Source organism: Dasypus novemcinctus, chromosome 21 (assembly GCF_030445035.2).
Source record: "Dasypus novemcinctus isolate mDasNov1 chromosome 21, mDasNov1.1.hap2, whole genome shotgun sequence".
Lineage (NCBI taxonomy): Eukaryota > Metazoa > Chordata > Mammalia > Cingulata > Dasypodidae > Dasypus > Dasypus novemcinctus.
In genome coordinates this window covers 80,269,405-80,282,247 of record NC_080693.1, presented here as the reverse complement: position 1 = coordinate 80,282,247, position 12,843 = coordinate 80,269,405, and the positions used below count along the sequence as shown (strand labels likewise).

At 58.5% G+C, this 12,843-nt stretch overlaps 2 protein-coding genes across 17 annotated transcripts in view; both read left to right on the top strand.

Annotated features, from left to right (window-relative positions):
* Window positions 1-5,775, top strand: part of FBF1 (Fas binding factor 1) — a 34,540-nt gene extending 28,765 nt beyond the window's left edge. For 12 of the 14 annotated variants that reach the window (XM_058284744.2, XM_058284745.2, XM_058284746.2 and 9 more), the window contains 10 exons: window positions 314-421; window positions 504-643; window positions 757-875; window positions 1,855-1,977; window positions 2,062-2,247; window positions 2,640-2,816; window positions 2,887-3,024; window positions 3,112-3,229; window positions 3,792-3,901; window positions 4,557-5,775. In XM_058284744.2, the coding sequence (XP_058140727.1) occupies window positions 314-421; window positions 504-643; window positions 757-875; window positions 1,855-1,977; window positions 2,062-2,247; window positions 2,640-2,816; window positions 2,887-3,024; window positions 3,112-3,229; window positions 3,792-3,901; window positions 4,557-4,640 (1,303 nt within the window). In that variant the 3' untranslated portion in view covers window positions 4,641-5,775. The remainder of the gene's footprint in view (window positions 1-313; window positions 422-503; window positions 644-756; window positions 876-1,854; window positions 1,978-2,061; window positions 2,248-2,639; window positions 2,817-2,886; window positions 3,025-3,111; window positions 3,230-3,791; window positions 3,902-4,556) is intronic. The other 2 variants (XM_058284748.2, XM_058284747.2) reach the window with 1 other exon arrangement.
* On the top strand, window positions 4,608-11,778 carry MRPL38 (mitochondrial ribosomal protein L38). 3 transcript variants are annotated; one of them, XM_071210813.1, is made up of 10 exons: window positions 5,961-6,044; window positions 6,468-7,579; window positions 7,664-7,843; window positions 9,128-9,262; window positions 9,343-9,551; window positions 9,925-9,997; window positions 10,155-10,200; window positions 10,673-10,831; window positions 11,046-11,182; window positions 11,412-11,778. In XM_071210813.1, the coding sequence occupies exons 2-10, from the start codon at window positions 7,513-7,515 to the stop codon at window positions 11,546-11,548; spliced, it is 1,143 nt and encodes a 380-aa protein (XP_071066914.1). In that variant the 5' UTR covers window positions 5,961-6,044; window positions 6,468-7,512; the 3' UTR covers window positions 11,549-11,778. The 3 variants fall into 3 exon arrangements, with proteins under 3 accessions (XP_023442457.1, XP_071066914.1, XP_058140738.1); XM_023586689.3 differs by lacking the exons at window positions 5,961-6,044; window positions 6,468-7,579 and adding an exon at window positions 4,608-4,740 and having other exon boundaries at window positions 11,025-11,182; XM_058284755.2 differs by lacking the exon at window positions 5,961-6,044 and having other exon boundaries at window positions 7,291-7,579; window positions 11,025-11,182.
* The last annotated feature ends 1,065 nt before the right edge of the window (window positions 11,779-12,843 follow it).

Sequence of the window (12,843 nt, the reverse complement as noted above, 5' to 3'; positions counted from 1 at the left end):
CAGGGTTGCTCCACTCACCTGCCAAATTACCGGTCTAGTGAAACGGTCTGTGCAGTGTACACCAGGGAACTGCCTGTTGCCTTCCACCGTGAGCTGCCTCCATTCAGGATTTTCCGTGTTAAGTATCCTTTGCCTAATAATGGAAAGAATCGCTACCTTAGACAGTGGATGTGGCCTGGAGGCACCAAGACTGCAAAGATGGAGCCAGGGACACCGAGGCAGGGCCTGGAGGGACAGTAGCGGCAGACAGGCCTCGGGAACACGCTCTCCCCCAGCCCTCCCCACCCACCTGCGACCTGGCCCCCACCTGCAGGGCGTCCATCCTGGAGATGCGCAAGGACCACGAGGAGCAGCTGCAGCGGCTAAAGCTGCTGAAGGACCGAGAGATCGATGCCGTCACCAGTGCCACCTCCCACACGAGGTATGTGCCCTGTCCGGGCCCTGCCTAGCCCCAGGGGTGGTGCTGGGGCTCCCCAGGATGAGGTGACCCAGCCCCCTGCCAGGTCCCTGAATGGCATCATCGAGCAGATGGAGAAGTTCTCCAGCAGTCTAAATGAGCTGTCCTCGCGCGTGGAGGCCTCGCACCTCAGCACTTCCCAGGAGCGGGAGCTGGGGATGCGGCAGCGGGACGCGCAGCTCCGAGGTACCGTGGGTGGGCAGCACGTCCCCTTCCTCCTCTTCACCACTGGATTCCCGGGTTCCCCACCGCCCGGGAGGACCAGGGTGGGCGGTGAGCAGCTATCGGCCCACCCCCAGCGCTACAGGAGAGGCTGAGCCAGCAGCAGCGGGACATGGAGGAGGAGCGCAACCGGCTGCACGAGGTCATCGGGAAGATGGAGGCGCGCCTGCACGAGCAGAGTCGGCTCCTGGAGCAGGTGAGGCCACCTTCTAGCCCCAGCGCACTGGACAGGCCAGGCCAGCAGTTCTCTGTCCTCGTCCTCCTTCGCGAGTCAGTTGCCGAGACCTCGGGACTTTCCTCTGAAATGTCTCTTTTGTGCCTTCCTGCCTCTGTCTCCCCCAGCACCCTGTGCCCGCACATGCAGGGGCCTTCTGGCCAGGCCCTCCCCAACCCACACACTTGCTCCTCCCATCATCCTGCAGGGCAGCCCCTTCCCCCCACCAGGGCTGCCCTCCATAGCCCAGCCCTGCCCTGACCAGCAGCTGCACTTCCCACTCTTCCATCCTGCACCCAAACTGCTTGTGTCAGCTGATGCCTGTGACGCCCGGCGAGATGGCCTTGCCTGCCAAGTCTCACTCTTGCCTCCTGAGTTGCAGGGAGTTTTTAAACTCCCTGCCCCTCTTTCATACATAAGAGCACACTTCATCTTCAAAAAAAATAACCCTTTTTACTTTTGTACTAGATGATAACATGATACACATTCATATAAAAAAGTTCAAATAGGGAAACGTAGGGAAGACTACAGAATGTACCCAGTAGTTGGCGATGTACACCAATGACATAACACGTCCTGTAGACACAGCCATATGGCAACATGAATAGCTCGGTGTCTCCAGCCATCCTTACTCACCTGGGAAACTTTACTAAGCACCTGCCCAGCCATAAGAGACCTTGTACCCATCCGTGCCCACTTTCCCTAGTGCAATGTTAAGGTCAAGTTTGTGCTCCCCACACGCTTGGTCGATGGAGGCAAGGTGGGAACAGGGATGCTACTGTTCTTTGGCCCTCCTGGGCCGCCAGGTGCCCCTCCCAGCAGCGGTTTCTAGGGGCATGCTGGGGCCCAGTCCTCTCAGGCCTCCCTCACTCTGCACCCCTTTGGGAAGGCAGCACGAGAGGTGGGGTAGGTGTGCCTGGGGCCTTGCAGAGCGGCTCTCAGCCCTGGACCGGATCTGCAGGAGCGTTGGCGGGTGACAGCCGAGCAATCCAAGGCGGAGGCCACGCAGCGCTCCCTGGAGGAGCAAAGGAAGGTCACGGTCCAGCAGATGGCCGTGGAGAGGGAAGAGCTGGAGAGGGCCAAGGTGAGTCCGGCCACACCGCACTCAGCTGCTGGCCCCGCATGATGCCCAGGTGCCCTCACACATGCTGTCGCCCCCACCTCCCAGAGTGCCTTGCTGGAGGAGCAGAAGTCCGTCATGCATAAGTGTGGGGAGGAACGGCGGCGCCTGGCAGCCGAGTGGGCTGACTTCTTTGCACAGCAGAAGCTGAGCAAGGAGCAGGCCGAGCGCGCGGCCGAGCGGGCGCTGCAGGTAGAGACGCAGCGAGAGGGCACCCTCGTCAGCCTGGCCAAGGTAAGAGCCAACAGGCCAGCGGAAGGCTGCAGGGCACCCTGGCCCGTTTGGAACCCCCTTCTTTTCCTGGCCCGGCCCACCCCACCCACTCCTCCCTCCAGATGCAGCAGCTTCCACCCCTAGTAACGAGCATCGTTGCTCAGCTCATGACAACTTCCTTTCATTGTCCCCAGTGCTTTATACAGCTTTTCTCGCTCAAGCTTCATCCCATCCCCATGACTTAGATGTTTCAGAAACGAGGAAACCGAAATTCCAAGTTGAGGCCCCCTGAGGTCACACGTTGGCATGGGGCAGCACTGCAGCCTCCTGGGTGAGGGTGGTGGGTAGCAGAGCTGCAGGAACTCGGTGCTGGGAGAGGGCAGAGACAGCAGTGCCAGCTCTGCCGTCCCCAGGAGCAGGCAGAGCTGAAGATCAGGGCCAGCGAGATGGGCGCCAGGGAGGACCAGCTGGCGGCCGAGAGGGAGGCGCTGGAGCGCGAGCGCCAGGAGCTGCGGCGGGAGCAGGAGAGGGTCAGCGCTGCCGCCCTGCGCCTCCGGCTCCGCGCCGCCGAGGTGGAGAACATGAGCAAGGTGCGCCGGGCAGGGCGGGCGGAGGCCTCTGGCCCTGGGCAGCCCGTGTGACCCCCGCGGCCCGCTGCAGGTGGCCTCGGAGAAGTTCGAGGAGGGGGAGCGGGCGCTACGAGAGGCCCAGCAGGTGCAGTCGGAGCACCAGGCGCGGCTCCAGGTGGTGCAGCGGCAGCAGGAGCAGCTGAGGCAGCAGGAGCAGCGCGTGCACCAGGCAAGGCCCCAGCCAGCTCTGCCCCTGCCCCGGCCTCCGCCCCGGCCTCCCCCTTCATAGCAGCTCCTTCTCTTCTGGGCGGAGCAGGAGCATCTGAACCTGGCCCAGCAGAGACTGCAGCTGGACCGCAGCCGACAGGACCTGCCCTCCGGCCTTGCAGGGCTGTCCCCCAGGCCCCAGGGCCCAGCAGCCGCCAGCCTGGTGGGTGAGTGGCCCCTGAGGGGCACATGGGCCCCTCAGGACCTGGAGGATGCTGCCCCCTTACCACCCTCAACCCCACCCTCTGCTCTGGTGAGAACACTATTAACCTTTGAGAGTATAAAGCTCCAGATTGTGTGTGTATGTTGTAAAAACAAAAATGAGATCATGTATGTTACTTTATAATTTTACTCATTCAGTAACATACATATGGAGCATGTCTGTGTGGCAATAATAACACATGATCATGATCCTTAATCAGCAAAATTTTCCATTATGGGGCTGGCCCATATTTTTTACTAATTCCCTACAGAGTGATTGATTTTCACCAAGATAAACCACCTCAGTGGAAATCTTGGTGGACTCATTCATCTTTGCAGCCTTGCCTGATTATTTTCATTAAATACCAGGTGAAAAGCCCAGGAGCATTTTTTCAAGGTCTTAAGGGTGGTTGTGCCTCCAGACAGCCTGTCCCAGGCCATGCCCCACCAGCGGCAGGTGCGAAGGCCCTGGGGAAGCACGTTTGGGCTGTCTAGTTTTGTCCCTGACCTGCTTCTTGGCCTTTTCAGATTCCATGACTCCTACCACCACCATTCCTCGGTGCGGGCAGCCGCCAGCCAACCCAGGCCCCTCACACCTCTACGCCAAGCTGGTGCTGCTGAAGCACACAGCCGAGCAGGTGAGTGGCCCGCCCGGCCCTGGATTCTAGGGTAGTCCTGTGTTCTCATGGGGATGGGCAGAGGCAGGAAGGGATGCCTCCTGGTCTCTGAGAGGGCTGACCTCCCTCCCGAAGGAGAATGAAAATTCAGCTAGCTTAGTGAGCCTATTTGGAGACTTACCTGTCCTGTAGGCCAGGTTCTGTCCTGAGCAACTTGCACTTATTATCTCAGACCTCACAGTAACCCTGTGACAATGACAATAAGGCACTTTGGGGTAATTTCCCATGTGCCAGGGTCTGTGCTGAAAGCTTTATATACATTACAGTCTTTACAGGGGTAGGTAATGGTATTATCTCCATTGTTACAGACAAGGAAACTGAGACTTTGGGAGGTGAAGTCACGTGCTAGGCAGCTGCACAGCTAACAAGCGCCCTGGCCGGGCTCGAGACCCTGCCTTGTCTAACTGCAGAGCCCATGCTTTCTCTATGTCCCTACTGCTCCCTCGAGACAGCAGAGCCAGGGAGGAAGTAGGAAGGGGGCTCCCCTGAGTGAGAGCCAGCCCAGCTAGTGTCCAGTGGCTCCCTTCTCTCAGTCCAGAGAGCCAGATTCCCTGTTTGGAGAAACCTGTAATGGAAGGAGCTAGAAAGTGGCTGCTCACCCAACTCTGCCTTTCAGGATCGAGATTTCTTGGAGAATGAACAGTTCTTCCTGGAGACACTGAAGAAGGCATCCTACAATGTGACATCCCACTCAGCCTAAGGGACTTGGGCGGCCCTCTCAGCTGAGGACACAGGCCCTAGAACTTTCCCAATGCCCCAGCTACTCCCAGCTCCACAGAAGTGGCCCTGACTCACACCAGGTACCTGGGAAGGCTCTGAGCTGCCAGGGCCAGATTACAGCTCTTCCTGTGGGCAGTGTGCCAGTGCTTTCTCTCCAAGTGTTTTGGTCCATGGCTAAGAATCAGGCAGGCACAGCCCCAGGTTCTAGGACTCTGGTGCAATGGAGGTATAAGGGCCACACAATACCATCAGCCACCGCTCTGTTCCTCCTGCCCACAGACATCCAGCTTGGATCTGAGGTCTGAGTGGGCAGTGGGTCCACCCAGCTCCTCCTGGGCTCCGGGGACCCCTCCCCTCCTCTAGCAGGCCGGGGTTTGAGGAGCTTTCTCTAGGGATGCCGTGGGAGGATGCCTCTCCCCCACTGCCCTGAGAAGCTGGCAGAGAAAGCATGAGGTCTCCTCCTTGATGGAAACATGGAGTCATGCCATGAATTTTGAAGGGCCTTTTAGGCTCCTGGCCAGGAGGGTGGGAGGGAGCAGGGGGGCAGGAGGGACCATGCCCAGCCAGGCTTGCTCTCACAGCTTGATGGACTCTTGGAATTCAGCCGGCCCTTAATCCCCTCCAGTTCCTTGCACAAAGTCGCCGTCTTCCTTCCCAGCACTGCCTGAATAATTGACTCACTCAGCACGGACCTGGCCATCAGCCTCTTCTGCTAGGCCCCATCCAGAAGCAGAAGCGGGGACTGTGGGATGATGGTGGGGGCCAGGAGGAGACATGGAGGGAAGGCGTCTCTCTGTCCTGTTTACTTGCTGGGAGGACTTAGCTTGGTGGAAATGAAGGACTGGCACAGCGGCCAGGAGCTCAGGGCTTGCACTGCACCCCGGCTGCTGCCCACAGGGCCTTTTCAGGTCTCCACGTGTGTTGGGGGGCAGATCTCAACCAATAAAATCGCCATTATTTCTAACAGGAAGGCAGAGGAGGAAAATGCTAAGTGGGGTGTGAACAGACACCATTCATATCCCTCTGCTCTTTAGAGCAGCTTCCAGAGAGATCTGATTTATCTACCAACAATTTATACCTTTGGCTTTGAGACCCATTAAATTGTTACATCCTTACCAACTAAGTTCTTAGAATTTGCCAAGGCTCATCAGAGTCTGCACTCGTTTCTTAGAAATGGCTGCTCTGTAGCCATGTTAATGCCTGGAACACTAGTTCCAAGAGCAGGCAGCCGTTGCTGTAAGGATACGGGTCTACAACTGGTTTGGACTGGCGCCTCTGGCCATGTACCCCTCCCTGCCAGGCCAGTCTACAAGGACTACAGCTGGGGTCATCATCACTATTTCAGAGATGAAGAAACCGAGGCTGAGAGAGACTAACACCCAAGGTGAGAGGCTAGCAGCAGAGCCTGGGTCTGAGTTCTGAATGGACAGAGGGCAGAGCTGCAGGCTCAGCCACATGGCTCTGCTGCCTCCTACAGGAGGCACACAACTCTGCTGGGAGGGAGCACTTTTTTTTTTTTTTTTTTAATACTTACATTACATAAATATTACAAAAAAGTAGGGGATTCCCACATGCCCCTTCCACACACACTTTCCCACATAAACAACATCATTAGTGTGGTACATTTGTTACAATTGATGAACACATATTGGAGCACTGCCTCTCAGTGTGGATTATAGTTTACATTGTAGTTTAAACCCTCTCGCCCATGTTTTTGTAAATTAATGACAAGATTTATAATAGCTTGTATCCGTCACTGCAGTATCATTCAGGACAATTCCAATGTCCTGCAAATGCTCTTTTAAAGCTCTCAGATGGGTGACCACACTGAGGAGGAACACAAAATATGCCCTCCAAGAAGACGACTGAAGCCTGCAATTCATTCCTACCAGGAGCGAGATGGGACGTCAAGGAGCCCAGGGCTCCCTCCTTCCTGGAGGGACCACTTCACTGGTGCCAGGAAGTGAGGGACAAAAGGCAGAAGTGACAGTATGTGCAGAGGTCCTGTGGCCAGGGATACAAACTAGGCTGGATTATGTGAAGCCAGTTAAGTGAAGCCAGCTTGGTGTAAGAGAAGCTTGAATTCCAGGAGCAGAGGGGTCAGAGCTGGGGCAGAAGAGGGCCCAGATCCACGGAGGTGCCAAGTTTTACCTTATAGAACTGGATCCCTGGAAGGATTTAGGCAGGAACATGGTCACTTGCTCTGCGTGGATAATAAATTGGTGACGATCAAAGCTAACACACAGCACTCGCTGTAAGTACTTCATATGTTAACATAATCCTTCCAAAGACCCTCTAAGGTAAGCGCAGTTATTACTCGCTTTTTCACAGGGCAATGGAAAGGTGACAATCTGGAATTTGAACCCATTTTAACGAGTCTGACTCCAGAATCTGTGTTCGTATCCCCTTCCCCCCGCAATGACGCTTTACCCCTGGAGTTGAGGAACTCGTTCAAGGGTTGAGTGAGTTTGTTAGAAACCGCGCCGGGAACCCCGCAAAGGGCGGACCATCGTGGTTTGGGGCGACTGCCCTGCCGGGCAGGGACCGATCGCGCCGGGCCCGTGGAGCCCCCTGGTGGCCAGTCGCGGGCAGGGGCCAGGAGGACTCTCAGCCCCGCCCCGTCGTCTCCCGGGCACTTCCGGAGCTGGGTCGTCCGCAAGCGGAAGGTGCTCGGGCCGCGCGGAAGAACCCGCACCAGACGTGGCTCCCAGACCTGGAGCGGGCAGCGCTCCGCGCCGCGAGACCGGCCGAAGGCCCTGCGGGAGGGCGGGGCTGGGGCCTCGGCGTGGCGCTCAGGCACTGCTCCGGCCACCTGCGCCGGGGTCCTAGGAGCGGCGGCGACGTGAGGGAAGATGGCGGCGCCCTGGTGGCGAGCCGCGCTGTACGGAAGTCGGCCATGGCGCGGCCTCAGCACCTCGGGTGAGGGGGCTGGAGCTGCAGGGCTCTCGGCGGCCTAGCCCGGGCCCTGCGCTCCCGGCCTGACGCTCCGCTCTCCGTCCGCAGCCGCCCGCAGCCGCCGGACCGCACCGCTGGGGCCGATGCCCAACGAGGACATCGACCTGAGCAACCTAGAGCGGCTGGAGAAGTACCGGAGCTTCAACCGCTACCGGCGGCGGGCGGAGCAGGAGGCGCGGGCCCCGCACTGGTGGCGGACCTACCGGGAGTATTTCGGGGAGCCGTCAGGTACGGGGCGACCGGAGCAGGGGGCTGTGGGCAACGTCTTGGGAGTCGGGGGGCCGGCCCTCACCCCTGTGTGCTCTGCTGGCGGCCGAGTTCCAGCAGCATTTTTCACACCGTTTGGTGCCCTGCTTGGGACGTTCCCTCCCTTCACCAATGCCGCCTCAGATCCTTGGTTCCCTAAAATGGACACCACCACCCCCAGTCCCGGGCTCGAGCACCCCTCTTTGCTTCTCACTCACTCATTATCTAGCCCTGGCCGCTGTGTGCGGACTTTTTTTCGCGGCCTCCCCGGGACTGTAACTCCCGAGGGAAGAAATCCTACCTGTCCCGACCACCACTGGATCCCTGGAAGGTGGGACTTTGCAGAATGAGAATTGAAAGGCTGGGTGAAACTGAGTGAATCTAAAAGGTAATTCGGGGACCTGACCCTGGAAGAATTTTGACTCACTGAAGACAACCTTTTTGAAAGCTCCTATGGAGGTAGTTTTTATGGGGGTTATGGGCACACGCATGGAATCTAAATAACCTGCTTTCAACCCCATAGTCAGCTTCTTCGAAGTCAACTTTTTGGGGGCACTTCCCTGAGCTTCCAGTTTCCTCAACCGTAAATAATTGTATTTTTGTCACAAAACGGTTGTGAGAATGAATGGACACACCCATAGGGGTTCTTAGACCAACAGCAGCCCTGAAGAGGGCTCAGTAGCTGTTGGAATTGGTATGACTGTGGTGTAAAGGGCCCAGGTGCTAGGTTGAAAGCTCTTGTGGCTTGCTACTCCATGTGCTCCACGCCAATATCACTGGCATTACTTGGGGTCCTGTTAGAAATGCAGTCTTGGGCCTCATCTGACTTGCCAAATCAGAATCTGAAATTTGACAGATTCCCTAGGTGATTTGTATGCTTTGTCACCATTTCTCCAAAGTACTTCTAACTTCAGCCACTAATTCCACTGGTGACGCAGGTGTGCATCCATGGCCAGCTGCAAAGAGGCTCGCGCGGGACCCCATTTGTCACTGGGTGACCGTTGCCCTTGTCAGACGCTAGAGTCCTAGGCAGAGGTTATGGCCTGGATTCGAGATCAGCAAATACCACCTCAAGTTGCAGCTGGCCTGATTGGCAGCTGGACCCCATTCAGGTCGGGGAAGCCACCCGCACAGGCTGGTTTTGTTGTGTGAATTAAGGGGAAAGCTTTGGCAGCAGAAATTGGGAGAGTGAGGGGATGGGTCGGGACAGGCAGCCCAAACACGCAGACATGACCCCGCTCTTCTCACGTTGTCTTCCCTCCCCAGATCCCAAAAGCAAGACTGACATTGGGTTGCCTCCCCCCAAGATCTGCCGGACCCAACAGCTGCTGGAGCGCAAACAGGTGCGCCACAAGCTGCGCGCCAAGGCCGAAGAGGAGCAGGCCGCGCGCCTCCGCACAGGTCAGCCTGCCCAGGGGAGGGGGCCGGCTTGCATCCCTGCCCCCACCCCCCACATCCCAACTGGCATCTTTGCTTCGCAGCGCGGATCCCACTGGAGGCCGTGCGGGCCGAGTGGGAGAGGACCTGTGGCCCCTACCACAAGCAGCGCCTGGCTGAGTACTACGGCCTCTTCCGAGACCTGTTCCACGGGGCCACCTTCGTGCCCCGCGTGCCCCTGCACGTCGCCTACGCTGTCAGCGAGGAGGACCTGGTGCCCGTGTACCACGGCAATGAGGTCACTCCGACTGAGGTACCCGCGACATGCAGTGCCCCTGCTTCCTGTCCCGTGTACAATCACGTGTGCTCACATGCCTCTGGCATGCTCACCATGGCTCCGTGGTGAGGCTTTTGCTGTCACCTCGCTTTGTTATGGTAAACAACCCCACGACAGTTACAAAGAAAGTAATACCGAAGGGAACAGGCACTCCATCTTCGCCTGCTCCCATGACTGGTCCGCTGTCCTTGGAGTGGCCTCCCAGCCCTGCCCCCGGCACACAGGCCTGTCTGGTTCAGCCGCTCTCCCTGCAAGGCTTCCTTGGGCCTTCCAGGAAGGGGGTCTGTCTGCAACAGCTTATATGCCACCTCAGGGGGGGTGACAGCTCGCCTGGGTCTCTCCCCACCAGGCTGCCCGGCCCCCAGAGGTGACCTACGAGGCAGACGCCAGCTCCCTGTGGACGCTGCTGCTCACCAACTTGGGTAGGTATCAGGCTGACTGGGCCCCGGCCTCCCTCACTGCCCGCGACCCAGGGCCCTGGGAGCAGAGGCAGGTGGCTGGTGGGGAGAGCTCCAGCCCCGGCTCCTTCCGAAGGAGGGTCGGGCAGGGCCCATGATCAACAGGGGTGTTTGCGTGCAGATGGCCACCTGCTGGAACCTGAGGCTGAGTACGTCCACTGGCTGGTGTGAGTATCGGGGCTGAGGGGACAGGAGGCTGACCCATTAGCTCCTCCTTAAACCAGGATGGCGCCTGACCCACTCTGGGGGTTGCTGGGAGGAGCAAAGGGGAAAAGGAACACAAGAGGTCTCTGTATACTGGGACTTGCTCAGAAGTGCTTGTGGAATCTCTGGGCGTCTCTTCCTTGGCCTTCCCCGCAGACCCCGGCTGGGCTGCCTCTAGTCTCTCCAGTGTCTCACCCCAACAGCCCTGGACCCTTGTCCTCTGCCTCTGAGCCCCTGCAGATCCCCTCACATTTGCAGGACCCTCTTGAAGGTTCATCAAGCCCTGCTTCCCACTTGATCACATGACAGTCTTAGGATTGGGTGATCTGAGGGTCTGTCCCCCCAAGAGCCGCCTCACCCCCTGGGGAGTCAGCGGTGGGGAAGCTCCTGCTGGCCTCCCTCAAGTGGCAGCTCACAGGGATTCTCCTCCCACAGAACCAACATCCCGGGCAACAGGGTGACGGAAGGACAGGAGACGTGCTCCTACCTGCCCCCCTTCCCTGCGCGAGGCTCTGGCTTCCACCGCTTTGCCTTCCTGCTCTTCAAGCAGGACCAGCCAGTCGATTTCTCCGAGGACACCCGCCCCTCACCCTGGTAAGCCGCATCACCCCACACTCCCACCTCAGCCCTTGGGCCTGCTCCCCAGAACAGTTGTTCATCTTCTGTTCTCCCTTCTCTCTTGACTGTAGCTTTGAGACTGGCAGAGCATAAGTATGCCAGATAGACCCTAGGGGGCTTCTCAGGATTGCCAGTGCGGGGGCCGAGGCGCCCCTCGCTCTACTCCCAGGTGTTCCCTATCTCCGTACAGCTATCAGCTTGCCCAGAGGACCTTCCGCACTTTTGATTTCTACAAGAAGCACCAGGACGCCATGACTCCAGCCGGCTTAGCCTTCTTCCAGTGCCGCTGGGACAACTCCGTCACCCACGTCTTCCACCAGCTTCTCAGTAAGGCCGGGGGGCGGGGGCGGACCCTGAGCTCACGAGCCTCTCCTGGACCTGCCGGGGGAGTTCCAACACGGGTGGGCCCACCAGGCAGCACACCCTCCTCAGGGAGGCCACTGGGCCTCTGGTCGAGTGAGCAGGCCTGCCTGGGCCCCAGCCTGACCCAGGGAGGGGGCCCAGGGGCAGGGCCAGGGCCAGGGCCCACCCCCGTGCCCACTTGCTCTTCTTGCAGACATGCGGGAGCCGGTGTTTGAGTTTGTGCGGCCGCCCCCTTACCACCCCAAGCAGAAGCGCTTCCCCCACCGGCAGCCCCTGCGCTACCTGGACCGGTACAGGGACAGTGACGAACCCACCTACGGCATCTACTGAGGGACTCGAGTCCCCCACCCACCTTAGAGAGTGGGCTGGGCCTCCCAGGCAGCTTCTCTGGGTTGGCTGGCGGGAGCAATGAAGACACAGCTCCAGGGGGCCAAGAGAGGCTCCAAGACCCCCCCTCCTGAGGCAGCCCCTCTGTAGGCCCCCATTGGGCCCAAGGCTAGGGAAGGAAGCGGGCTCTCGGAGGCACAGGTGGAAGGTGCAAATAAAGGTGATTCCTGCCACAGCTGTCTGGGTCTGTGTCCAGGGAGCAACCCCCATGCCCCCCGCAGTGAGTCCCACTGCTTCATGGTGGGAGCGGGCTCTGCTTCCGTGCCCCCTGAGCCTGATCCCACGGCTGGAAAAGCGGGCAGTGGGCCTCGGCCGGTGCCCATAAGCTCACGAGGGAGAGTCGCTGGCTGTTCTAGTTCTTGGGCTGCTCAAGCAAATACCGTGCAATGGATCAAGTTAAACAGTGGGGGTTTATTTGCATGGTTTGAGGCTGGTGAAGGCGTCGTCAAATGGCGATGCTTTCTTCCTGAAGCCTGCGTTCTGGGCCGGCGGCTGGCCATTCGGGGCTTTGACACGTGGCAAGGTGTCTGGTGGTGGTGCCTGCTCTCTCCCTTCTCTCGGGTTCCACTGAAGTTCAGTTTCGGGCTGCTCTTTCTGTGGCTTTCTCTCTCTGAATTTCGCTCTGCTTCTGAAGGACTCGAACGACAGGGTTACGACCCACCTGGCTGAGGCGGGCCACACCTTAACTGAAGTTGCACCTCAAAAGGTCCTGCTTACATGTTTAAGACTGTGTTTTTCTGGGGTCCAAACCACCACACTGGCCCTGACCATCAGTCCCTGCCATGGTGCCTTCTGTGGGGTGGCAGGTCCCTGGCCTCCAACCCAAGGTAAAGCCTCAGCCCACCTGGTTGACAGGACACCAGATGAGTGGAGACAGGCCAGGCTGGCAAACTGTGGACTCTGGCACCCTGTGTGAGTCCAGTGGGCTGCGCCTTTCCCTTTTGGAAGAGACTTGCTTCCTGCCCCACCTGCCACGAGAATCTTGTGCCTAGCAGACCAAGGTGTTACTGTTTTTGGAGCATCAGGGAAATGGAGTAGACGTCGCTGTATTCTGGGTCACTGCGGGACATCCACCTTTGGGTTTCTCTTTTCACAGCTGTGTCCCTTGAGGAACTAGCTGCTTCTTCCTTTCCCAAAGAATGGGCAAAGCAAAATGTCTTTGTATTCACAACATCGTGTCCCCGAGTGCTCAGGGCACTGGATGGCGAGGTAGCATCCCCCTTTCTAAAGGAAAAGCA

Excerpts from the sequence above, each read along its gene's own strand:
- MRPL38 (XM_058284755.2), top strand. The coding sequence starts at position 7,513 with ATGGCGGCGCCCTGGTGGCGAGCCGCGCTGTACGGAAGTCGGCCATGG. Across the intron at positions 9,552-9,924 it reads ATGAGGTCACTCCGACTGAG|GCTGCCCGGCCCCCAGAGGT; the intron begins GTACCCGCGACA and ends TCTCCCCACCAG. Across the intron at positions 10,201-10,672 it reads GAGTACGTCCACTGGCTGGT|AACCAACATCCCGGGCAACA; the intron begins GTGAGTATCGGG and ends CTCCTCCCACAG.